At 44.0% G+C, this 25,389-nt stretch overlaps 1 protein-coding gene across 9 annotated transcripts in view; it reads left to right on the plus strand.

Moving 5' to 3' along the window:
- The window catches only part of CDC27 (cell division cycle 27), a 195,631-nt gene that overhangs the window by 157,431 nt on the left and 12,811 nt on the right, over positions 1–25,389 (plus strand). For all 9 annotated transcript variants that reach the window (XM_029574213.1, XM_029574212.1, XM_029574216.1 and 6 more), the window contains 3 exons: positions 1,625–1,753; positions 3,690–3,764; positions 23,668–23,848. In XM_029574213.1, coding sequence (XP_029430073.1) covers positions 1,625–1,753; positions 3,690–3,764; positions 23,668–23,848 — 385 coding nt within the window. The remainder of the gene's footprint in view (positions 1–1,624; positions 1,754–3,689; positions 3,765–23,667; positions 23,849–25,389) is intronic.

The following is a 25,389-nucleotide window of genomic DNA, read 5'->3' on the forward strand; positions in this document are numbered from 1 at the left end:
AAAGTAAACTCTTTTAGTTTGATTAATGCAGTGCTTGCTTCTGTTGAAATCTCCCATCAAGCTTTCTGTTGTGTCTTGGGATTTCGGTATGGTACTGACTCATCTGATGAAAGCTCCCTTTGAGCCATTAGACTCTTAGCAGCAGTAGTACTTTATTTATTTATTCGTTTTTATATACCGTCATTCGGTTTAGCCATCTTTTTGTTTGTTTTGGTTTTTTTGTAGCAGTCACTTTGGCACAAAATGTCAATGAACTACAGGTCCTAGTGATATCTACCCTAAATATGATTCTGTGAACACACCTACCTTCCTTAGGCCACATGTCCACAAAAATGAATTACAAGAGAGTGTTTAGCCTTTTTATAGAGCAGACTGAAGTCCTTATAGGGGTTCCCAAATATTTCAAGAAAAAGGCCACATAGGACACTTCAGATCACTAAGAGGGCCTGGGAGCGGGGGTTGTCCTCTGAGTTTGGTGTGGATGGAGAGAATGTGAGCCCCATGGAGGAATTTACAGAAGTGTTTGAAATAGGGGAGAGGGGCATATCTAACCTGTTTGGTGATTTGAAATGCTGGGGAAAGGGGGTTGCAGGGGCCGGGGTTCCCAATGGTGTAGGGCATGGTAGTTAGTGTCAGTAATAATAATTCTAATTTCTCCAAAATATTTAAGCTCTGCCACACCCCCAACAACTTGTCCATTGCCTCCCCCAATATCTGCTCAGCTAGGAAAGTAAGAGGCATAGAGTGTGAATAATGGTGGGATGGGGTGTATATTTCATACCCCCCCCCCCCCCCATGCACTTTTGCTACTTTTCTACTTCCCTTCTCATTCTTCCCCCACCCCCACCCCTTCTCCCTTTCTCTTCTGTCACTCCCCTCTCTTACAGCATACCGGGTTTGTGGTATGAGCAAAACCACTTCTAGAGATCCTAATCCAGGGAGACACACTTGTAAGTATCTGAAGTATAATGAGGATTTTTACACTTTGGACTTCCAAAACCTGCATCCTTAAGAGACTATGCCCATGCCCTCTCCCCCACAGCTCTGATGAGAAAGTGGCATGGTAGGAAGCTCCAGGAACCACCATCCTTACTTGGCTTTCCCTAGAAACTCCATAGAGTCCGTAGCTTATGCCCCCAGTCCCCATGATCTTCACAGCTCTCCACAGCAACTGAAAACTTCTTATGGCTGTGCTGTAGCCTCTTCTTGTCTTCAGCCCAGCTGGCTCCACTTGGCACAGGGAGCACCAGCAATGCATGATGCAACCAGTTAATGATTTCCTTACATTGGCATGCCCTGCCAATGCCACTCTGATGTTCCTCTACTCGCACTTCCAACTTCAAATATCTGAGCTGGCAGTAGCAATGGAATCTGCTTCTGCCACCACCACTATAGGTCAAATCATTCCTATTGTTGCTGATGTGAGCCAGATCAAGCTCCTTTAGCCACAATATGGATTTCTATCAATACATTCACAGCTTCTTGTGTGATGTCACCCAGATGTGAGGCCTATGCATCCTGCTCTCCTTGGAGATCACCTGTTATGAGTAAGCCACTTTATCTCTTAGGTGCTGAACTTGGGATCCTGTTCACTATAACCAGAAATTCCTTTCTTCAATTTTAGGTCCAGCATGCACTGAAAAAGTCTGACAAGGCTTTGGATACTTTAAACAAAGCCATTAACATTGATCCCAAGAATCCACTATGCAAGTTTCATAGAGCCTCTATCTTATTTGCAAATGAAAAATATAAGGTATGTTACCTCCCAATCAACCCCTCAGTCAGTTCTGAAGTACATGGTTTGGGTTAGGTATTTATTTGGCTTTTTTTTTTTTATATGCACTCTGCTACTTGACAAATCAGACACCTCCCATGCAGGAAGACCAGAGAAAGATTTGCCAAGGCCCTTATTCTTGGAAATTACCTAGTTATGTTTCAGATGCTTTAATTCTTAGGTTTGGCCCTCAGTTTGCTGATTTTTGCCCCCACCTCCGCTTCCAGCAAGACTGGCCTGGTGGATGCTGCTTTTCTCCTCCTGCCACTGCTGTTGAGGCCAACCAGCTTGCCTTCTTATACCATCCCTGCTTCTCTCCGGCAACCGGCAAAATGCTTGCATTAAATAAAACCTAATAACACCACAGGCAGCTGCAGCAGGGAGAAGGAGATTGGCTTTATAAGGATGCATGGAAGTAAAGGTTAACAAATAAACAGGAAAATATATAAGGTGATACCATTAATACATGTCTTTGACTTGCTCCCTAACTGGCTAATTTTAAAAGGAATGCACATGTGCCCATAAACACACATATCGGCGAGTGAGCTGAGATACACTGCAAATTTATAACATGAGCACACCATTTAAAATCCCCCTGCTGCGTGTATGTGTGCGCGAAATCTTAAGAGGCGGCTTGAGTAAATGTCCCTTGTATATTTCTGCTAGGGCTTTAGCGACTTTTATGCGCATATGCAGGCAGATTTTAAAACATGATCGCGTGAGAGAAAACGTTTTTCCAATTGGTCCACCAGTTTGTCAGGTTGAAATTGAGGTCTTCAAGACCCCTCTGGTTGTTCATCCTGTAAGCCCCCCACTTAATCCTGAGCCTTCACGCTGTGCTGAAAGTCTTAAAATTTGAGATCTCCAGACTTGCTCAACATCAGGAGCAGCAGTGAAGTTACATGGATAACATGCCAATGCATGCCAAGATCAGCTTTTGCAAAATTCGGAGTTAAGCGTGTAAGTCTTGGCCCTGGCCCGGAATGTCCACACTCCACCCATTCCCGCCTTCTTATTGTTGATGAACACACAGGTATGTATGCATACTTCGCGGCCTCTAAGATTTTTATTTGTTAACCTATATTTCTGGGCATTCAAACAAACACAGCAACCATACTATTCTGTAAGGGTATGGTTGAGACTGGGTGAAGGGATGATAGGCTGGGTGAATTTGGGGGGAGCTTGGAGGGATGAAAGACTGGAGGAGACAGGATGGGTGAGTGGCAGAGAGAGGAAAGAGGTAAGCCACCGGAGGGGGAGAAGATGGAAGGATAGACTGGGAGGAAGGGGGAAGAAATAAGAGGAACAGAAGAAAAGATTAACGAAAAACAATGAAAATGCAAAATATCCTGCAGAATTTTATAACTCTTAGTTGAATCCAGAATTGCTTGCAGGAACAGGGGGCCTTTTTTCCTTTGGTGCCATTATCTGTGGCTTCAGACTAGAAACTACATGAACCTCCTGCGAGAGAGGGTATATAATGTCATGCCTCACACGGCTTACAGTCTGTCGTATCTATTAGAACAATGTTCCCTGCCACCCACTAAACCATGAGTGTTGAGTTGCCCCTATTGCCCCCCTCCTAGACCCTGAGCACTTTGCAGAATGAGGATGCCATGCTGCTACTAAGCAGGAAATAATCCAGATCTACTTAGCCAGAGATGCCTTCATACCAAGTAATAGAATTCTTGTAGAAAATGTTTCTCTATGTATTTGAGGAGGGGTGTTTGGGTGTGGCTTTTTTATATTCATTTTGATGGTTTCAGGGAGGAAAGGCATCCATTAATAGAATTTTAATTTTCTTTAGCTTTCTGTTCCTAAAATATGTATTTGTTAGACTACTTGTACTAATAATCTTGCCAGGTATGGTATGTTGAAAAGAGCAAATTTTTCTCCCTTTTCTTGTTTTTCACAGTCTGCTTTACAGGAACTTGAAGAACTGAAACAAATTGTTCCCAAAGAGTCCCTGGTTTACTTCTTAATAGGAAAGGTAAAGGGGTGGCAGTGTCCTTTCCAAATGTTTTAAATAGCTACAACACACCAGGGGGCATATTCATCTGCAAGTTACCTTCTAGGGAAGCATAGTCTCCTCTAAGGAAAGTGTGACTAACCAAAAAAGTCTTAAGATTCACTTTCTTCAATTATAAATCTAAAAATGTTATGGGTCAAGGGTGTTATATGCATAGTTCTTAGCCACATTAATATAGTGGCTTGTGTTGCTTGGCTTGGACATAGTGCTTCACAGGTAGATGCAATTAAACAGTTTAAATCCTTCCTTTTAATAACTTACTTGTTGGATGCAGTCAGCCAGATTTCCATATTGGTATTGTGTAAAGCAGGGAAATGCAGAATCATGGGTTCGTCATAGTGATATTACAGCAAAAAGAACATTTGCAAAGGACTCCTCAAATTAAATTCCCTTTAAACTTTCAAGATTAAACAGTGTTTCTTTTATACAGAGTGAGTCTGAAGTACTGTGAACCCATAAAACTTCAAAAAGAGCCAAACTATAATATAGACAAACTGCTATGAAGATGAAAAACATACAATGTTTGATTTGTACTAACATTCTGATTCTCCGTGGACAAACAGCCTGAATTAACAATTCTCCATGGACAAGCAGATTACAGTCCTTACACATGGGTGACATCATCCAATGGAGCCAGTCACAGGACATGAATGAAACCCTAGCTACAGACTGCCCAAAACAGGACAAAGTGGGGTAACCCTATAGTACTGAAAGCACCACCTTTCTCCATTTTAAACGCGAGGCAGCCAACCCAAAAAGGGGGCTATGACAGAAGAGAATTGTTTTCCCGTCGCTAGCAGGGCTGAATTAGCCATGCTGTCTGGGAAGCGTCGTGACCCGAAGTAGGCGGAGTCTCCTCAGCTATTAACAGAGTTTTGACTCTGTGCCTCTGCACAGTGGTGTTCCCGCATGGTTCCCTCTTCTGTTTCTTTTTTTCCACGAGCCGATCGCATGCGGGGTTAGTTTCTCCTCACAATTTTTCTCTCAGAAGATTTTTTTCATCTTTTTTTAATTCTTGATGGCTCCCAAGCCGTCAGGATTTAAATATTGCCAATGTGGCAAAATTATGGCCGTTTCCGACGGACATAATTATTGCTACCTCTGCTTAGGCCCAGATCACGACCAAAAGTCGTGTCAAGACTGCGGCCGCATGTCTCCTCGGGCCCAATGCCACCGAGCAGCGAAGACAAAGCATCTCAAAATGGGCTCCTATGCCCCACCAACATTGGCCCATTCTTCGCCGGGACCGGCAAAGACAGGTAAGGCCCACTCAAAGCGGCTTCCTCCCTGGGTCCCTCTGAAACACAAAGAAACAAGCTGCACTCTATCTCGGGGTTTCAAAAGCCCCAGTGAACCTCGATGCACACCGGGGCTCCGGAGGAAATTCGAGGAAAAGGAGATGCGTTGACAAGTTCTAGGCTATTAAAGCCAATTGAACCCCATACGACTCACGGCGAGACGACGCATGAGTTCACGACGCTACAGCGACACCTCGAAGTGCGGCACCGCCGAGAAGCACCGCGCCGCCTCGAATCAAGTTGTATTGAAGCAAGACATTGCTACGACGCAATGCTCCATCACGAAACACAGGCCTGCGGTAAAGCACACCATTCAGTTAGAAGACGGCTCCGCTCTAACGCATGGTGCCAAATGGGCTGTTTACTCAAAAAGTTTATCAACAATTGAAACAGCCACAAAGAAAACACCTACGGAACAGGCTTCTCTCAAGCAATCTCATAGTAAACAGTGGACCCTAAATCCAGAGTAGCAGAAAACATTTTTCAGCAATGGTGTTTTCCATCGATAGATCTTTTTGCCACAGAAAGCAACAGACAAGTTCAAACCTTCTGCTCCATTTATCCCAGCAGCATACGGTTCGCCCCAGATGCCTTTCTCATTCCATGGGCGACAGGCTTGATGTATGCGTATCCTCCCATCCCACTAATTTCTCGGACGGTTCAGAAGTGTATACAAGATGTAGCGGACATGATACTCATCGCTCCAGCATGGCCAAGGCAGCCATGTTATGTGTATCTGATGCGTCTTTCCATACGCCCACCGATACTGCTTCAGAACAGTCCACATCTACTGACACAAGAAGGAGGCTCTCTTCTTAACCCGCTGAATCAATCTCTTCATCTTACAGCATGGAGATTGAACGGCAAGTATTGAATCATTTATTTATTTTTTAATTTTTATATACCGATGTTCCTGTAAAGAATACATATCGCACCGGTTTACAAGGAACTGAACAGTCGCCTCCAGGGCGGAAATACATTAAAACAGTCGCCTCAAGGCAGAATACATTAACACAAGTATACAGGAAAACTATTAAAAGAGAACTTTCATAAACTCAATTAAATGTAACTGTGAACCATAAATCAGGAACCATAAATCAGGAACATATGTACAGAGGTAGGTATATCGTCTGTCGCTTCACCAGATTTTAGCTCTCAGGGAAAGCTTGAGTGAATAGGCAAGTTTTTAGCTTCTTTTTGAATGTCGGAAGGCATGGTTCTTGGCGGAGGTCCGGTGGGAGCAGGTTCCAAAGATGGGGACCTGCAGTGGACAGAGCTCGTTTCCTCAATGAGGTTTTTGTTGGCTGGGTGTGAAGCATGTTCTGGTATGCACTTCTGATCGGTCTATTGGAGACGTGTTGCTGTAGTTGGAAGGATAGGTTGAGGGGGGAGATGTTGTGAAGAGCCTTGTGAATCATCATGAGGGATTTAAATTGTATCCTAAATTTTATGGGCAGCCAGTGAAGATTTTGGAGGATAGGGGTGATGTGATCCCATCTTCATTTACCCACTGATGTGGAAGAGATCCTCATTGCATCCAGGAAACCTTCCACCAGATGTAACTATATAGGCAAATGGCATCGTTACCTATCTTGGTGCACTCCTAGGAACATAGATCCTTTTTCTGCTACTGCCTCACAACTACTACAATATCTACACACTCTCTACGAAGCGGGTTCAGCTACCACTTCAGTCAGAGTACACATTAGCGCTATAGCAGCGTTTCATGAACAGCACAACGATCTTCCTATATCAAATCACCCACTAATATCTAGGTTCCTGAAAGGCATGGTACGTCTTCGCCCGCCAGTGACCAAATCACCGGTACCATGGGATCTCAATGTAGTTTTGGAACAAATTATCACCTTTTGAACCACTAGAAACCAGCCACATGAAATATGTGACATGGAAAACTGTTTTTCTTGTGGCTATTACATCAGCACGGAGGGTCAGTGAACTACAAGCATTCTCCCAAAGGTGGTTTCCTCTTTCCATCTAAATCAAACCATCACTCTCCCCATTTTTATGCTAAAGCCACATGCCAATGACCGAGAGAAACTTTTACATACCCTGGACTATAAAAGAGCTCTAGCATACTACAAACAAAGGACTCGGCGCGCTTCTAGACCCTCTCAGCTGTTCCTTTCCTTTAACCCCAACGATCCGGGCCAACCTGTCTAAAAAAGAACTATAGCGAATTGGTTATCACAATGCATCCTATTTTGTTACAACAAACGTTCTATCAAACTGGACAGTAGGCCTAAGATGCATCAGATACGCGCCACTGCAACATCAGTTGCTCACGTGAACAATGTCCCTCTACTGGACATCTGCAAGGCAGCAACATGGTCCTCCATTCATACCTTCACATCTCATTATTCCCTTCAACAACAAATGGCCTCTGATGCAGCACTGGGCACAGCAGTCTTATCAACTGCACAAAAGCTATGACACTGTCTACTACTTCAAAGGTTGCTGTCCAAACCTTCAAAAAAAGCAATACGCATGGACACAACCAGGGAGCTTGGGACTCCCAGACAGCATAGCTAATTCAGCCCTGCTATCGATGGGGAAAAAGCAAGTTTGCTTACCGTAAACTGTGTTTCCGTAGATAGTAGGATGAATTAGCCATGCGTTCCCTCCCTCCTCCCTAGACAGTCAACTACAGGACAGACTACCTAACTTACCTCTCGCTTGGCTACAAAGAAACTGAGGAGAAGAGGGAACCGCGCGGGAACACCACCATGCAGACGCACAGAGTCAAAACTCTGTTAATAGCTGAGGAGACTTTGCCTACTTCGGGTCGCGACACTTCCCAGACAGCATGGCTAATTCATCCTGCTATCTACGGAAACACTGTTTATGGTAAGCAAACTTGCTTTTCTCCATGTATTAGCTATATAATGGACTGAGGGGTTCTGCCTAGGGGGCAAGGAAATTACAGCTGCCCATGCTCAGTAGAGCATACTGAAGGCTCTAGATTCTATGAGATCAAAGTTCCATGACTGGCTCTATTGGATAATATCACCCATGTGTGAGGTCTGACATCCTGCTGTCCTCTGTTACAGGTGAGCAACTCTGCTTTACATGTCGGCGATGTCGTTGGACATCAACGACATGGACCCAGCTCTCTGAGCTCAGTAAAAGCTTGGCTGAGCATGCATGGAGTTTCCCGTGTGCACAAGCACTACCTCATGAGTCCCTCAGTCTCTTCATCTGCTTTGTTGCTGCCTGTTTGTTTTTTTTTGGGTGGTTTTTTTTACTGCCGCTTCAGCAGCCCTTACAACTGAACTTGTCAGTTCTTTAAAAGATGACCATGGAAAAGTCCAGGGCCAAGATATCCATACTCAGCAGCTTCAAGGACTATCTGAGCACCAGATGTCCATTATAGGATATGCATGCTATCTGCTATCTCTTCCTAGAGTCAGACCATGGCTCTTGCAACTGCTACAAAATATGGTTGGACGTCCCGAACTGCACAACAGGAGGGCACAGGCAGGTATGAGTTCTAAGTCTTAGTGTGGGGCTGATCAGAGCTCAATTAGGAGTGAGGTGAAATCAGACTTTTGACACAGGGAGTCAAAGTGGCTGGTGCTGGTTCCCATATCCATCTCAAGTCAGAGGATGAGTGTGGCTAAGAAGCTTGCAGCATCAGACAAGTCTCCAGCAAGAGCTTCTAAATGATATGAAGGCCCTCTGTCCACTTGGGATCATTCCCCCTCGGAGCTGGAACAAAGTTGGTACTGTTGGCTGTGGTGCTTCACTGGAGTAGGGCCTTACTTGATGCCAAGGAGGGAGATAGCCTCATAGGTGCAGTTTCTTTTATCCTTCATTATGCAGAAAATTTCCATTGCATTGAGTCATTTATTTTATCCAGACTTGGAGCCAAACATGCGCCATCCATGTTTTCTGTGCAGAGCTCACACTCTAAGGCACAGTAATCCCAGTTGGCACAGCATGCCAAGGCACCATCAGTTGGAGTGGAGCACTTTGGTGTGCAAGTCCAGGAGACTTATCGCTGAAGTTACGGCATAAAGAAGGCTCAGCTAGTGCCATACATGGACCAAGGTGCTATTCAGAGACAAGTGTTGATATAACTGGATTGAAGCACCTCAGAACCAGCTGCCATAGCTCAGCATTCCTCCATAAAAATGTGACAACAGAAAAATCCTATGTCATCCTGCTATGCCAGACCAGTCCAAACCAGTGGATTATGCCCTCCTACCAACAGAGGGAGACAGAGCCCACAGAATTCTGGTGTAGCAAGACTAATGGAAAGGATATTAACAGGTAAAATTTCTCCATATGGTCGCCTTTTCTGCCAATCCACTCCTAGTTAAATGTAATATTCCTGAACATACCCAGATCAGTCCAGACAAGCGGGTTTTATTCATCCTTACCAGCAGATGGAGGTAGAGAACAAAACTTTGGGCACTGCCACATATACGAGAGTGCCACCTGCAGTCCCTCAGTATTTCTCTACCTCCAGCAGATGGTAGAGTTGCTAATGCTGCAGTCCTGACAGGCTCCTGCAGAAGGGTCGTCCCTTGGGTTGAGCCGGGCGAACAGGGGGTTGGATGCCCCTGGCCAGCTTCAGCCCAGGACCACTGACAGCCAGTGGTCTGGTTCCCTCTGTGGGCCCAAAGCCCCTCCGCCTGCCCAGGACAGGGAAGTACCCTTACTTTTATTTTTGTGCTTTCCTGTGTGTGTGGACCTTTAAATCTTTGTTAAAAAAAAAAAAAGTCACCGGCAGCTGTCTGCTTTTGCAACAGCAGACGCATGTAAGCAGGCTGTGCGGCCTAGCAGCCTGAAATCCTTGGCGAGATTTTCGGGTGCAGGCTGGGCAGTAAGTGGGCGGTTCGGGGGATCCTTTGGAGGAGGGTGATCCCTGTCGGGGCAGATTCACTCCAGTGGGGGCTGGCTGTACTCCTGAACGAACCGCACTGTTTTCAGTCGCAGCAGCGGCCTGTTCACTGCACCGGCGGGAAATTCTTGGGGCAGTGTGCCCTCTTCAGGGTTTGACAGCTGCCATGTGATGTGCCCCTCCCCCTCGCAATCCGGGCTACGTGGAAGCGCAGCAAGCATAGGATTGCCTGTTTAGATTTTTATTTTGCCTTGCTTTATTTCTTGGTGCTTGTTATGACAGTCAAGCAGCTCAGAGAGACCTGCAGGGCCTGTGGTAGCCCGTTGGTCAGCCTGAATGACCTCCTCCTCTGCACGGAGTGTGCTGGAGGGGGGAAGGGGGTCTGAAAGGTAAGTAAAGCCACGGAGGCATTCATGGACCGCGGCGGTGGTGCTGGGATCACAGGAGGGAGTGACTATGGCCGCAGAAGCGAAGCTGGATAGGGGGGGCTTCTCCCCGGGGGTCCCCGCCGCTCTTGTCTTCCATGGTTCGACCTGGGGAAAAAGGTCCCGGATGTCTCGGGCCCTAGCAGCCCCTTCGGGGGCCCCGGGGGGAGAGGGGTTTGTGCGAATTCGTACTTTTACTGCACGAGGCCTTCCTGGCTAGGCAGGTAAGTGCAGTGTCACAGAAGGCCCGACAGGTTCGGCGAAGCGGGGGAAGGTCTCCCTAAAGGTTCTGCAGGCCCGCGAACTCTGCCTCCCGAGGGACGGCTAGTGCGACTGGAATCAGACTCGGAAGATTCAGACGAATCTAAGCAGGAGGATGAGGTCTCCTCGGAGGCCTATCAGGATGGGGACCTGATTGGGGGTCCCTCTCTGGACCCAGGGGACTCTAAAACTGAACTCCAAGGTCCAGCCTCTGGACCTTGGAGTGTCCAGAGGCTGAAGGCGATGATCCACAGGTGATCCGGCTTTACAAGAGAGGAGCTTCGCCCGCTTATACCTCAGGTGTTGGAGGAGCTGGGGATTAAGCTCACCCTGGAGGATTCAGATGCTGAAGGGGTTAATCCGGTTCTGGATGGCCTACGGAGATCCCCCAGCGCTTTCCCAATTCCGAAGAAAATTCAGAAATTGATCAACTGAGTAGGATTCCCCTGACTCAGGTCTGCGAGTTGGCAGAGCAATGTCCAAGCTTTATCTGCTTCTGCAGCACCATCTGGACGTTCTCAAGGTCCCGAAGGTGGATGCGGCAGTTTCGGCAGTCACTAAGAAGACCATTATTCCAGTGGCTGGAGCTTCAGCTCTGAAGGATGTTCAGGATCGGAAGTTGGAGTGCATCTCAAGCGAGCTTTTGAGGTCCTGGGACTCTGCCTGCAGGTGGCGGTATGTGCAAGTCTGATGCAGCAGGCCTGTTTGTGTTGGATCCAGAAGCCACAGGACCAGTCGGCCTCCGGGACTCTTTCCCCAGTCCAGGCGGCCTGCCTGGAGGCAGGGGTTGCCTATGGCACGGATGCCTTTTCTGACCTGGTGAGAACCACGGCCCGCGCTATGGTGTCGGTGGTGGTGTCCAAACGACACTTCCCTGTATGTACCAGGATCAGTCCAGACGGTGGATTATGTCCCCCGTCCAGCAGATGGAGTCAGACAAGAACTTCTGAGGGAGGTGCTACATAAGCCCACATCCCTGGTCTCATTCCTCAGTATCTTTCTGACTCCAGCAGATAGGAGCAGGGGAACATAAGTTCCCCAGTACATGAGCCTAGTGTGTTCTTTTTGCTCAGCTAGGTTTCTATTCTTTTTCATTTGTTGAGGGATCAAGTTCTCAAGTTTAAAAAAAAAAAAAAATGCTTTTGTGAGTTGGGAGAGTCGCTGCTGCTGGCTCTCCTCAGGACACTTGCTGACAGGTCTGGGCTTCCTGTCTTTCTACCTCCTGACTGTCTAGTTTCTAGTGCTGTCTTCCCAGGCTTGTTTTTGGATTGCGACAGACCACCGGGGTGCAAGTTAGAGGTTCTAACCTCTTCTCCCCCCGCCCCCGCTGCTTACCAACCCGCGACGTCCATTCCCCGGGGCCGCCGTCCGCTGGGAGGTCCCATTCCTCGGCGGCTTTTAGTTTCCCGGGGCGGTCCTTGGCTTGAGCCATACTTTCCGGCGCCGAGGAGCTTCACTTCCCGCGCTTCATCACCCCGCCCCCTTCGCGGCATGCCGAGAGCGTCTGCCTGCGCTGCATGGGGCCAGCTCTCGCAGGAGGGACTTTATACGTTATCATTTGGACGTCCAGGCTTCAGACGTCATCAACTTCGGTGGCAGCATCATCCGAGTGGGCTTTCAAAGTCCCACCCTAGTTATGCGAACTTGGGTACATCCAACTAGTCTGTACTGATCTGGGTACGTACAGGGAAAGGAAAATTAGTTCTTACCTGATAATTTTCGTTCCTGTAGTACCTCGGATCAGTCCAGATGCCCACCTGTAAGGTTGTTCATTCTTAAGAGACAGTCCACTTGAGCTGTCGCCACGGTCTCTCTTTTTTTTTTTTTTTTTTTTCCTTCTGGTTATTTTTAGACCGAAGGAAGGATACAGGTTTTCCTTATCCTACACAGAGTTCACATGTATATAGTTTAATTGGAGTTCTTCCTTGTCCTTTGCTTGACATGCCTGCTCAATTATTACATTTTTCTGCTTGGAAATTCTTCGTACTGAGGTGCTGCAGGTGGCACACCGGTTAAGAGGGGGTGCCCTCAAAGTTTTTCTCTGTCTCCATCTGCTTGAAGGGAGGCAAAACCCAGCAGTCTGGACTGATCTGTGGTACTATAGAAACGAAAATTTATCAGATAAGAACTAATTTTCCTATCATATCTCCTCTCTCTCTCTCCTATCCTCTAGGGTGTATACATGTTTAGATCTTTAAGTCCCCATATGCTTTAGAATGAAGACCATTGATCATTCTAGTAGCCTTCCTCTGCTTAGACTCCAACCAATATCCTTTTGAAGGTGCGGGCTCCAGAATTGCACATAATATACCAAATAAGGTCTCACCAGGGACCTATATAGGGCAATATCACCTTCCTTTTTCTGATGACCATTCCTCTCTCTATGCAGCTAATCGTCTTTCTGTTTTTTGTTTTCTCCTTGTTCACCTTTTTGGCAACCTCAAGATCATTATTTACGAACACCCCTCAATCCTGCTGCTCTTTCATGCTTAGAAGAATTTTACCCCCTATGCATAACTACATTTTTAGCATTAAATCTTAATTGTTAGACCCTGGACCTCTTCTCAAACTAAGCTTCATGTTTTTTACATCTTTCTTGCTCTCAACCATGTTGCAGATCTTGGTACCATCAGCAGAGACAACCTTTCCCAACAATTGTTCTGCAACGTCATTTACAAAAATGTTGAAAAGAACTCGTCCAAGGACCAATCCCTGTGATAGACCATTAGTAACACCTGCCTTCCTTGGAGTGAGCTCTATTTCACGCTACCCTGTTGCCTCCTATTGAACCAGTTTCTAACCTAGTCACTTTAGAGCCCATACCAAGAGTGCTCAAGTTATTTACAAGTCGTCTGTAAGGAACAGTTTCAAAAGCATTACTGAAATCCAAATATATCCAACTCTGGTCACATAATCAAAGAAATTGATCATTCATCTGGAAAGTCCTACTTCTGGTTTTAAAAAAAACCCCAAAACACCTGGCTGCCTCGGATCATGTACTTTAAAAGTTGTAATCCATGTTGAATGCATACTAATTGTGAAATATAAATTGTTTTAAATAAATTAAATATAATCCATTGAATTCCAAAAATGGCACTGTCCTCTGTTTTAGCATCCACTGTTTAGTGATGATGAACTGTCCTGGATTTCTGAAGAGTATGTCACTCCTCCAGATCTAGCACAGAAGGTTCTCCAGCTGTCAGAGCTAGTAAAGAATGTCTCCCTAAGCCCTGGTAACCAGAGATAGAAACTGGAACCTCTCCTGTCCAAGATGGAGAGGATCCTGTACTGGTGCTTGCCTCTCCATAAGAGCTTTCAGAGTTAAGAAGTCTTCACGGTGAGGTGATCATTTCTGCTCATGCAGGGGAGTCCCCTCATGAATTGGGATGGGATGAAGTAGACTGTCCATTCTGAATTATTACCAGATATTTCCCCCTCAAAACAGCAGAGGCCTCCTCCTCAATAAGCCCTCATCTTTTTCAGTGTCATGGCTTAGTGTTATCCTGTGGTCAAGAGAGGCGGAAGATTTTACGGGAATTCCTTCAGATCTACCTGACTTGCCTCAGCATACTTCTCCAGATCTCTTTTACAAGGATAAAACTTGGTTAAGTTAGAAAAAACATTGGTATCAGGAAAGAAAAGGACCTGAAAAACATGTATTCGGGCTTCTTCATTTCTGTCATCTTCCAACAGATTCTGCAACTATCCTGGTTCACAAGCTTTTGCATAAACAAACAGGTGGATTAAAGCATCAGTAAAAGCCAGAAAGATGCTTGGCTGTGTATGGAGACAAATGGTTAGCAGAAAAAGGGAAGTGATATTGTCCCTGTATAGGTCTCTGGTAAGACCTCACTTGTAATACTGTGTAAAGTTATGGAGACCACACCTTCAAAAGGATATAAACAGGATGAAATTGGACCAGAGGGTGGCTACTAAAATAGTCAGTGGTCTTCATTCTAAAGCATAAGGGGATAAACATGTATACCCTAGAGGAATGGCAAGATAGAGGAGAGATGATAGAGACATTCAAATATCACAAAGATTTCCATGTGAGCCTTTTTCAATGGAAGAGAGGTTCTAAAATGAGGGGGTCATAAGATGAGGTTGAAAGGGGATAGACCTAGGCGTAATCTTAGGAAATATTTTACAGATAGCATGATGGATGTGTGGAACTGTAGGGTGCCTTGTGAATCTGTGCAGCCAGAACACTAGGGGCCTCTGTTTATGGCTCTGGGGCCAATTTGAGATCAGGACTTATCAGTTCACTATCAGATGTAAACAACTGGTAGTTGTCATGCTGGCCCCTCTCTGAACCTGGAGAAATAAAGAGCTCTGAAGATGCAGGAAGCTACAGCATATCACAACCTTAATTGTGTATTCACCTGACTCTGCATGAAGCTACTGAACTATGCATAGGTGAGCCCTTAAAAGCTGCAGGGAGCAAACACTTTGGGTCGCTCATTGTCGATAACTCATTATCGGTCTATCGTTACCCATCCAGAAGAAGATGACCCATCAGAGTGCTGCTGCCCCCCCACCTGCATCCCAGGCAGAAGCAATTTGCAGAGACAAAAGGCACAGCAGAGCCGGTCCTGCATGCCTCAGGTATCAGAGACTGGAGAGCTGAACGACCTCTGTTGCTTCTGTGACAGAGGTTGTCTTCTCTAGCTCTGTGCCGAAGACCGAGAAGGGCTGAGACTGCCAGACCAAGGACCCAGAGAGCATGTTGTAAGTCCCGTATTGATGAGAAATTGTGGGCCCAGTCACGGTTTAGTGGGTTGTGAACTTAAGGCAAGTCCAGACTAAAGGGATGTGATGCTAGCATTAATTTTGTAATCTGATAAGCACTGGATGTCAAGAATGCTTTTGTAACTTTTTTTATTTTTGTTCCCTAATAAGTGCTGTCCCTTTTATTAGTGTCATTACGGTAGTTCCGATTAAATAATATTTCACAGACAAATGGTCCACATGTGTATCTCATATTAATTGAAGGGATCGTGGAAAAAGAAAAAGCAGTGTGCAGGCAGGTTACAGCCAGAAATCCCCCTACAGAACAGCCTCCTATTGTAAGTGGTGGAGACAAAAACAGTATCTAAATTCAAGAAAGCATGTGAATAAATACAAGGGATCTCTATGGAAGTGATGAGAATTATAATGCTAAATTAATTGGACGGATGGGCAGACTTGGATGGTCCATACGGTTGTTTTCTGCTGTCATGCTTCTATGTTTCTATAACCTCCCAATGAGGATGTGGCAGACATGGAATGCCATGCCTGACAGTGGCTCATAAGCTGAATTTAAAATACAGGGTCCAAGCATCCCCAGGTTATGGGGTGGCCCAACTTCCCACCACTGAGTAGTGGTAGAGTTATTTAAATTATGCTACGTGCACTCCAATATACCTCTTGGGAATGACTTAAAGATGCTAACGTATATAGAGGAGAGATTTTCCAGGTGTCCATGCTAAGTGCCTGGATCACAGCTCGCCAACTCTGCCTGATGCAGCATCTGCATAAATACATGCACAGATTTAACAGACCCAGAGAATGTGGTCTTCCACCGAGCAGTGGAGGTAAGTGAGAAGCACTTTTATCCATTCCACTTTCAAAGCTTTTGACACTGCAGCCATTTCACTAGGAACCAAACTGCTCATGTGGCTGTGAGCGTGGCTCCAAAAGCATGTGCATTATCGTCTTGCGGATGTGTCTTGCATAGGGGACAATTTATTCAGTAGCAAAGTTCAAGAGATGGTGGCTTTGATTTACGGAATATCAATCCACATTGCAATCGCTGTCAGCTCTGGTCAGACCAGTTGGCCCTGCCAATGCCAGTATTTTCTCTACAAGCGTCCATTCTTCCAAAGATGCCTCTTCAACTCTTTTCAGCATCTTCGAGTTCCTTGCACTCTTCAGCATTTGCCTGCCCAAGGTTGAAGGATGGTGAAGTATCAGCCAAAGCCTGGCGCCAGTGTAATTATTTTGAGACCTGGCTCTCTCCCCCACTCCCTCCAGTGTGTCCTGAAAATTGTGGCGCATGGCTACCTCTTGCACTTCTCTCTCTCATCTGACCCAGCAGACTTCAGTCTTCAGCTCTAAACCTTCTCGGCCCAGTTGCAACTGAAAGTGGAGGTGCTTTTCAGCAGAACTCAATCAAAATGCTGTCTCTCCTCAGGAGGTGTGGCCAGGGATTCTGTTCCAGGTATTTCCCAATCACTAAGAAGTTTGGGGGTAGGGTGGCAGTCTAAGACCTATACTGCACTTGCAGAGACTGAACAAGTTGTTGTTGGTAGGAGAGGTTCAGAATGAAAACCCTCCAGATGATTCTGCCTTTTTTCAACTGAGGGATTGGATGTGTGGTATGGATCTGAAGGATGCTTATGCACACACCCATATTCACCCTGCCTATCACAAGTTCCCCATGTTTGTGGTGAAGGACACACACTAGTGCAATACAAGATGCTCCCCTTTGACCTCTCTGCTGCTCTGAGAGTATTCACAAAATGCCTTACGGTAGTAGCGGCACAACTTAGTTACAGGGAGACTTCTGTTCCCATTCCTGGACAATTGACTGCGCCATACTGCAAACCCTAATCTTCTCCACCCTGGACTACTGTAACTCTTTACTACTCTGTCTTCTTGCAAATACCCTAAAACCATTACAATTATTACAAAATGCAGCTACAAGACTTCTGCTAGGAACTAGAAAATTTGATCACACAACACCCTCACTGATTTCTCTACATTGGCTGCCAGAACTATCACAAATCTACTTTAAAGTATTAACGTTAGTATTCAGAATCATTCACTCCAATCACTGGTATGATCAGAGTGACATTGCATTATACTAAGATCTCAAAATAAAGGAGTACCTACAATACGGAGCACACATCTGTCGCAAATAAGAGATCGTGTGTTCTCCATCATGGGCCCAAAACTTTAGAATTCTCTATCTGAAATGTTACATTTGATACCAGATAGAAATCTAAAAGTGAGCTAAAAACATGGCTATTCAAAAATGCATGCAACCTACCTTAAAATCATAATGTGGAGAACAATAATTAGAGACAAAAGAATAAAAGAACCCCAAAGCAACACACTGGCTCTTATGTGAAATATGCTGTACTATGCCCTTCACCTTATGTCCTAGATCTTTAGTTAATATGTAATGGAACGTTTCAGTTGATGAATACAATCTCTGTAACCTGTCTTTTATGTGATATATAGCTATGAATGTTACTTTTATAAACTGTTGTGATCTTTACATGGAACGATTATATATAAAATATCTAAATAAATCAGGAGTTCTAACGTCCCTCAAAGACCATACAGCTCCTCCAGTCCCTGGGTTTCCTGGTCAATTTTGCCAAGTCAAACCTGGTTTCAGCTCAAAGAATTCAGTTCATTGGAGCCTGAATATAGACTTCATAAGAAAGCATTTCTTATTTGAAAAAGCAACATTGCTTAGGGGGCCTAGTAAGGGGTCTCTCTCATCATGACTGAGCAAAACAGTCTGTTGATGCATGTGATTCCTTTGACTCATCTGCTCATGCAGGGCCTTCAATAGAGGCAATAGTTTAATCAGTCTTTATCCTATCAAATCTCCTGGGGTAAGAGCATCCCTTCATTGTGGGTGAATCCGGAGGCTCTGAACATGGGCCAATTGTTGCATGTTTCACTGCAAGTGACTGTCAACTGATGCCTTCACCAAAGGGAGAGGCATAGACCCAAGAATCTTGGTTCCCAGAGGAGTCATCTGCAAATCAACCATATGGCGTTGCAAGGCATCCACTATGCTCAAGAGTTTTTTCTCACCACCTTCCCTTTGGTAAATCCATGCTGGCTGTGTCCCATTAAACCATAGATAAACATGGTTTAATGGGTCACAGCCAGCATCAATTTCTAAAGGGAAGTCTTGCCTCACAAATCTGCTACTTTTTTTTTTTAAGGGGTTAATAAACGTGAATAAAGGTGAACTGGTAGATGTAGTGTATTTGGATTTTCAGAAGGCATTTGACAGTCCCTCATGAGAGGCTTCTAAGAAAACTAAAAAGTTATGAGATAGAAGGCAATGAGTGGATTGCAAACTGGTTAAAAGACATGAAATGGAGTAGGATTAAATGGTCAGTTTTCTCAATGGAAAAAATAAACAGTGAAGTATCTTAGGGATCTGTTCTTGGACCGGTGTTTTAATATATTTATAAATGATCTGGAAAAGGGATATGACTGTGATCAAATATGCAATTGAGACAAAATTATTCAGAGTAGTTAAATCACTTGTATTGTGATCAATTGTAGGAGGACCTTTTGAGACTGGAAGATTGGGCATCCAAATGGAAAACGAAATTTAATGTGGACAAGTACAAGGTGATGCATATAGGAAAAAAATAACCCATGTTGTAGTTATATGATGTTAGGTTCCATATTAGGAGTTATATCACTCCATAGTGAGACCATACCTTGAATACTATGTGCAATTCTGGTTGTCGCATCTCAAAAAAGATATAGTTGCACTGGAGAAGATACGGAGAAGACTGACCAAAATGATAAAAGGGGATGGAATGGCTCCCTTATGAGGAAAGGCTAAAAAGGTTAGGGCTGTAGCTTGGAGAAGATAGCTGAGGAGAGATACGATAGAGGTCTATAAAATCATGAGTACCAGAACGAGTAAATAACTGATTCATAATTGAAGGACTAGGGGGTACTCCATGAAGTTAGCAGGTAGCACATTTAAAACAAATTGGCAATGGTTAAGGCAGTTAGTGTAACTGGGTTTAGAAAAGGTTTGAATAAGTTCCTGGAGGAGTAGTCCATAAACTGCTATTAATCAAGTTGACATAGGGAGTAGCCATTGCTATTACAGGTGTTACTAACATGGGATCTATTTAATGTTTGGGTACTTGCCAGCTACTTGTAACTTGGATTGGCAACTATTGGAAACAGGATGTTGGGCTTGATGGACCCTAGGTCTGACCAGTATGGCAACTTATAATATTCTTATGTTCAGGAACAAATCTTGATCCAGATTGACAACCAAGTGGCCATGTTCTACATAAACAAGCAGGGAGGTATGGGCTTCTATGCCATCTGCCAAAAAGCCTCCCAAATCTGGTCATGGGCAGCTCATTACAATACCCATCTCCAAGCAACCTACTTTCTGGGAATCCAGAACCCATTGATGGGCCACCTCAGCAGAGTGTTGCCACCATATGAGTGGTCCCTGGATCCACCTATTGTGGATGACTTGTTCAGTTGCTGTGGAAAGCCAATGATCTTTTCACCTCAAAAGTCAACAAGGGTCAGTTTTGCTCCATGCATCTAAGCAGGTGTAGATCAGCTCACTATACTTTCTGTTGGTCTACTCTGTGTACTCACTGATTCCTTTCATTGCCAGGACCATCCAAAAGGTCCTTCAGGCAAGGATAATCCTTGTAGCACCAGCCTGGCTGCAAATATAGTATCCATAACTTGTCTTTCACTTTGTCTCAGATTCCATTGAGAATGTCTAATTCATCATGCTCTGCCATCTGAACCTGCCAGTGCTGGACCTCATGGCCTGGTTGTGGAATGTGCTATAGTAGTCTCTTTGCTCCTTCTTAAAGAGGTGTTAGATGTTCTGATTTCTATCAAGAAATCTTCAACCAGAAGAGCCTACAGCTTCAAATGGAAGAGGCCTTTGACTTGATTTAGAGCTGCCATCTGGATTTGTTAAGGGACTTCTCATTCTCAGGCCTGAGCACCTCTTCAATCAAAGTTCATCTCTGTGCCTCTGTGGTGTATCACCAGCAGGTGAAAGAGACTCTCCACACCCTGGTATCAAAACCCATGAAAGGACTGGCATTCCACGCATCCGCTCAGTAAATCTGTAGTGCCTTGGGACCTCAATGCAGTTCCATCTCAACACGTGAAACCTCATTTCAAACCTCTTGAGTGCAGTAGATTTGAAGTTTCTCACTTGGAAAGTGTTTCCTGTGGTCATCACTTGAACACATACAGTGAGTGAACTATAGGCAATGGTTTCATGTTCACCATACTTAGTTTTTTCACAATAGGGTGGATTATATGAATTTATACCTTCCAAAAGTATATGCATTTTACATTACTGAATACAATGTGCTACCTATATTGTTTCCAAGACCACATGTGCACAAAACAGAACTGGCTCTTCATTCCTTGGAGAGCTCTGGCATATTACCTAAAGAGGATTTGACCTCACCATCAAGCTTTTCAACTATTCCTGACCTTTGATCCCAGTAGATTAGGAATGGCAGTTGCCAAACAAACTGTCAGATTGACTAGTGGACTGTATAGTACACTGTTATGTGCTGGCTGGCGTACAAGTTAGACTGTCAATGCTCTTTAAGTGATAGTTATGGCAACTCCAGAGGCTCAACTCAGAGCCACTTCTATTCAAGATATTTGCAAAGCTGCTACTTAGTCTCTTTACACCTTCATATCCCAATACTGTCTAGTCAGCATGTCCTAAGGTGACAGTAACTTTAACAAGCAGTTTGGTGCTGCCTGTTCTCCCACTAGTCCACTCTCTACTTGGTAGGGCCGGGTTGTCTTTAAATTCTTGCTGCTGGGCACCCCTCGGCTTGCGATTTCCTATGCATAATGGCTAATTCATGCCTGATTGTCGATGGAGATAGCAAGTTTGCTTACCTTTAAACAGGGCTCTCTCTAGAGAGCTTGAGGGATGAATTAGCCATACTTAATACTGTCCCATGTGGGGAAGAGCATTGGTGTTACCTGCCGGTCTGACTCCTATCTGCTGCGATGCTGGATTTCTTTGCATGGTCTATAGGAAGAGCTGGGAACCCATAAAAGGAGGTACAATGGTATGCTGAAGCTGAGTGGCTAAGGGTTGTGCCCTTGGGAGAAGATGTTGCCAGGTCCCAAGCTTAATTGTCTTGTTGGTATGGGGAAGAAAAGGAAGGGAAGTATTCACACTCATCCATCACAGACAGGACTCTTCTTTTTCCCCTCAGCCAACCTTGGAGAAGTTCTACATAAAAGGTATGTCAGGACATGTTGAGCTTGGAAATTCTAACTCCGTTCAGAATGAAACTGTTGTCTCTTTAAGTCACGCTGGGCCTAGGCCTCCACTGGCTTTTGTTTGAGCTGTTAGAGGAGTTGCCACTGAGTGAAGAGGTTTTTGTTCAACCCTGCTTTTGGAGTTGAGGAGATCCCTGCTTCTAGGGATGTTCTTTATCATCTGCGAAGCCAGCAGTATTAACTTTAGAAACTCTGTAAATTGTCACTTCCAAATTTGATCAAGCTTTTTATTTATTTTATTTATAAAGTCTTATATTCTGGAACCTCCTAGCATTGAGCACTCAGCAGATTACAATATTAAATCTAATTTTAAAAAATGCATATATTTAAACAAAATAAACCATATAATACTGATATCATCCATATGCCTAGTTGTACAGTGTTGCCTTCACTTCTTTACTAAACACTTTAATGTCATCTTCTTCCCAAAGTCATTCTGGTAAAGAATTCCACAAAACCAGGGCTGTATATGAAAAAGCTTGTGTCCTTGACTACTACTGTACAAAATGTTTCCTCATCTATCTATAAAGTTGGTGGATTTGGAAACTAATAAGTCTCATGAATCTGAAGTGGCTATTGTCAATATGTTCATCAGAAGCTGGAGAATATGAGCAACCATATAAGGAGATGTAATCTTTAAATTTCTGAACTTTCTTTTTTGCTTAATGATGTCTCCCTTGGAGAGATGCTGAGGAAATTTTCAACTTCCTTATGGTCTCCAAGGAAGTTACTCCCGATTTTGTGAAGATTTTTTATTTGCCAGAATTCAATGGAGGCCATTCAACAACCTCTTTCTAATTCTGTTGTAGACATCTTTCTGCATTTTTAGAACAGTCTAATAAAGAAAATCGAGATGTTTTTCTACTTTGATAACATTTGCTAAGGAAATGGACAAACACGGGATAATGACGTTTTTTATATTAGTAATATATCTCTTTTGGGTCAAAATATTTCCTTGTGGAAAGGGAAACTCAGATAAGGAGAAGTGTTGGGGGGATTTTTTTGGGTTTTTTAAAAGAGAAAAACACAACCTTGGCTCTAGGTGCAATATTCATGTAATGTTTTCTATGCAAATGTATAATTAAGTTCCAGGGAGTTATATATATTTTTTAACTAATGCACTTAGAAAGTTTTTTTTTAAGGTAGACATGTTACAGCTGGTCTTGGAAGTGTTTGTCTCGTGAAGTTTCTTTTCGCAGGCTAGTTGATAGAAGTGTATTTTTCCTTTTCCTTTATAAATTCCACATGTTGTGGTCTAATGAATACCACAAAAACTAGTGGATCGGTGTCTTCATTTGTAGTCTAATGAATGTCTGGATGTGTATTGCTTTGTTTAATATTTCATTAGCATTTTTATTCTGCCCTGTGTTTCCTATAACATATTTTCACTTGTATTTAATATTAGAAATTCAATAAAAAATTAAAACAAAAAAAAAACCTCCATGGAAAGTAGACTGCCATACTAAAGCTGAAAATCTGGAAGAGACTAAAGGGCTCATGAGGCAGTGTGTGCGTGTGCGGGAACTCCCCCTGTGTTGCTCAGTAAAGAGTTTTTTGTGTATGGGGTTTTATTTATTTTTTACTGAGCTCTGAGAACTGGGACTGTCAGTGCTGTCAAATGTCACCCATGCATAATGACTAATTTATCCTGCCATCTATGGAGAATCCTGTTTACAAGTAAGCAACCTTGCTTTTTGTAAGGCTGAATCCTGTTATGAAAGGCCACCAGACACCCGTGTGGTATAGGTTCTCTTTTATGCAACATATGTAATATCCATTGCTAGTGCTGGACACTCTTGCACCCAGAACAGTCCTCCCTCCCATACTGGAAATTCCTGGTTTGAAAACTCCAAGATGAAATCTTTTTCTTGTGCTTATTGAAGTTTTAACATTTTAATGGAACCATGAAATTCATATTAAACAAGCCCCTATTAAATGGAGACTAGTGTATTTCGTTGCAGGTATATAAGAAACTGGGCCAGACCCATCTGGCCTTGATGAATTTCTCGTGGGCAATGGATTTGGACCCCAAAGGTGCCAATAACCAGATTAAAGAAGCAATCGATAAACGCTACCTACCAGAGGACGAAGAACCAGTCACGCAAGAAGAGCAAATAAATGAGGGGTACCCTTATGAATCAGGTTTGTCTTTCCTTTACATAGTAATGTTGGCAGATAAAGACCAGTGGTCTATCCAGATTGCCCAGCAATTTGCTTACAGTAGTAACTGCCACTCCATGCAGGTTACCCCTTGTGTTCTGTTAAGGGTAGTAACTGTCGCTCCATGAAGGTTTCCTCCATGCAGAAATGTTATACACCATCCTTTTCCTTATGCCTTTAGGGATCCGCGGTGTTTGTCCCATGCCCTTTTGAATTCATTAACTGTTCTTGTCTTTACCACCTATTCTGGGAAAATTCCAGGCATCCACCACCTTCCCCGTGAAGAAATATTTCCTGATACTGGTTCTGAGTCTTCTCCCTCTTCCACCCCTTCCCCCCCCCCCCCCGAGTTTCATATCATGACCCCTAGTTCTACTGTTTCCTTTCCAGTGGAAAAGGTTTGATGTTGTACATCATTAATACAGACTTTCAGATACTTGAAAGGTATCATATCTGCCTTGCACCTCCTCTCCTCCAGCGTGTACATATTTAGATCCTTCAGCTCTCCTCATAGGTCTTGTGAAACAGACCCCCCAGCATGTTGGCCACATTCCTCTGGACCATTTCCATCCTGTGTCTATCCTTTTTGAGATATGGTCCCCAGAAGTGAACACAGAACTCCAGGTGAAGCCTCACCAAGGATCTGAATAAAGGCATTATCACTTCCCTTTTCTGCTAGTTATTCCTCTCTCTATGCAACCCAGCATCTTTCTGGCTTTAGCTACTGCCTTGTCACATTGCTTTGTGTCTGGTGATCTGAAAGTGGCAATGACCCCAAGATCCCTCTCCTGCTCCATGCACAAAGGTCTTTAATTCATCATCACATACATCAGTATTAAAGACTTTCTTCCTTGTAAAGGAGCAGATACTGCTGGGTAAGTTAAGACCGTTATTTGCACTGACCTTCACCTCTGAAAGATCTGGGTGAGAAGCTTTTCTTATTTGCCTCTATATAACGTGTTCATATTTATAGAATCCCCCCACAGCTCAGTATAACTGTCAGTCTGCTCAAAGATGACCAGGACTAGCACACTGAAGGCACTGCAAACTAGCCATGAGGAGTAGCGAAAGTTTCTCTAAACAGTGCTTTCACAGCTGACTTTGTCTGGGGGTTTTTTTTTTCAGATGCTAGTTTAGACCAGTAACCTAGCCATTTTTGTGGCCTGAATGATTCCATTTCTAGTAGAAATTATAATATGGATAAAAGCTGTAATGTGATTGGCCAATGGAGCCATGCTTGTTTTCAACAGCTAAGCAATGTTCTGCCTTCACTCATGTTTAGAGCAAGAATATTAATAGATATAATTTGAATAAACTATCTTTTGACCTGATATTTAAAATGTAGAACACACTGTATATAGTGACTGAGTGTTGGAAATATTTTTGAAAGGTCATTAGTGAGTAAACTAATGGAATTTAGAATTTCTGGAATCTGGTGGAATACTGGATCCGAGGCAGCATGGTTTTACCGGAGGTAGGTTTTGTCAGACAAATCTAATCAATTTCTTTGCCTTGGTAACCAG

Source organism: Rhinatrema bivittatum, chromosome 12 (assembly GCF_901001135.1).
Source record: "Rhinatrema bivittatum chromosome 12, aRhiBiv1.1, whole genome shotgun sequence".
In the NCBI taxonomy this organism is placed as follows: Eukaryota; Metazoa; Chordata; class Amphibia; order Gymnophiona; family Rhinatrematidae; genus Rhinatrema; species Rhinatrema bivittatum.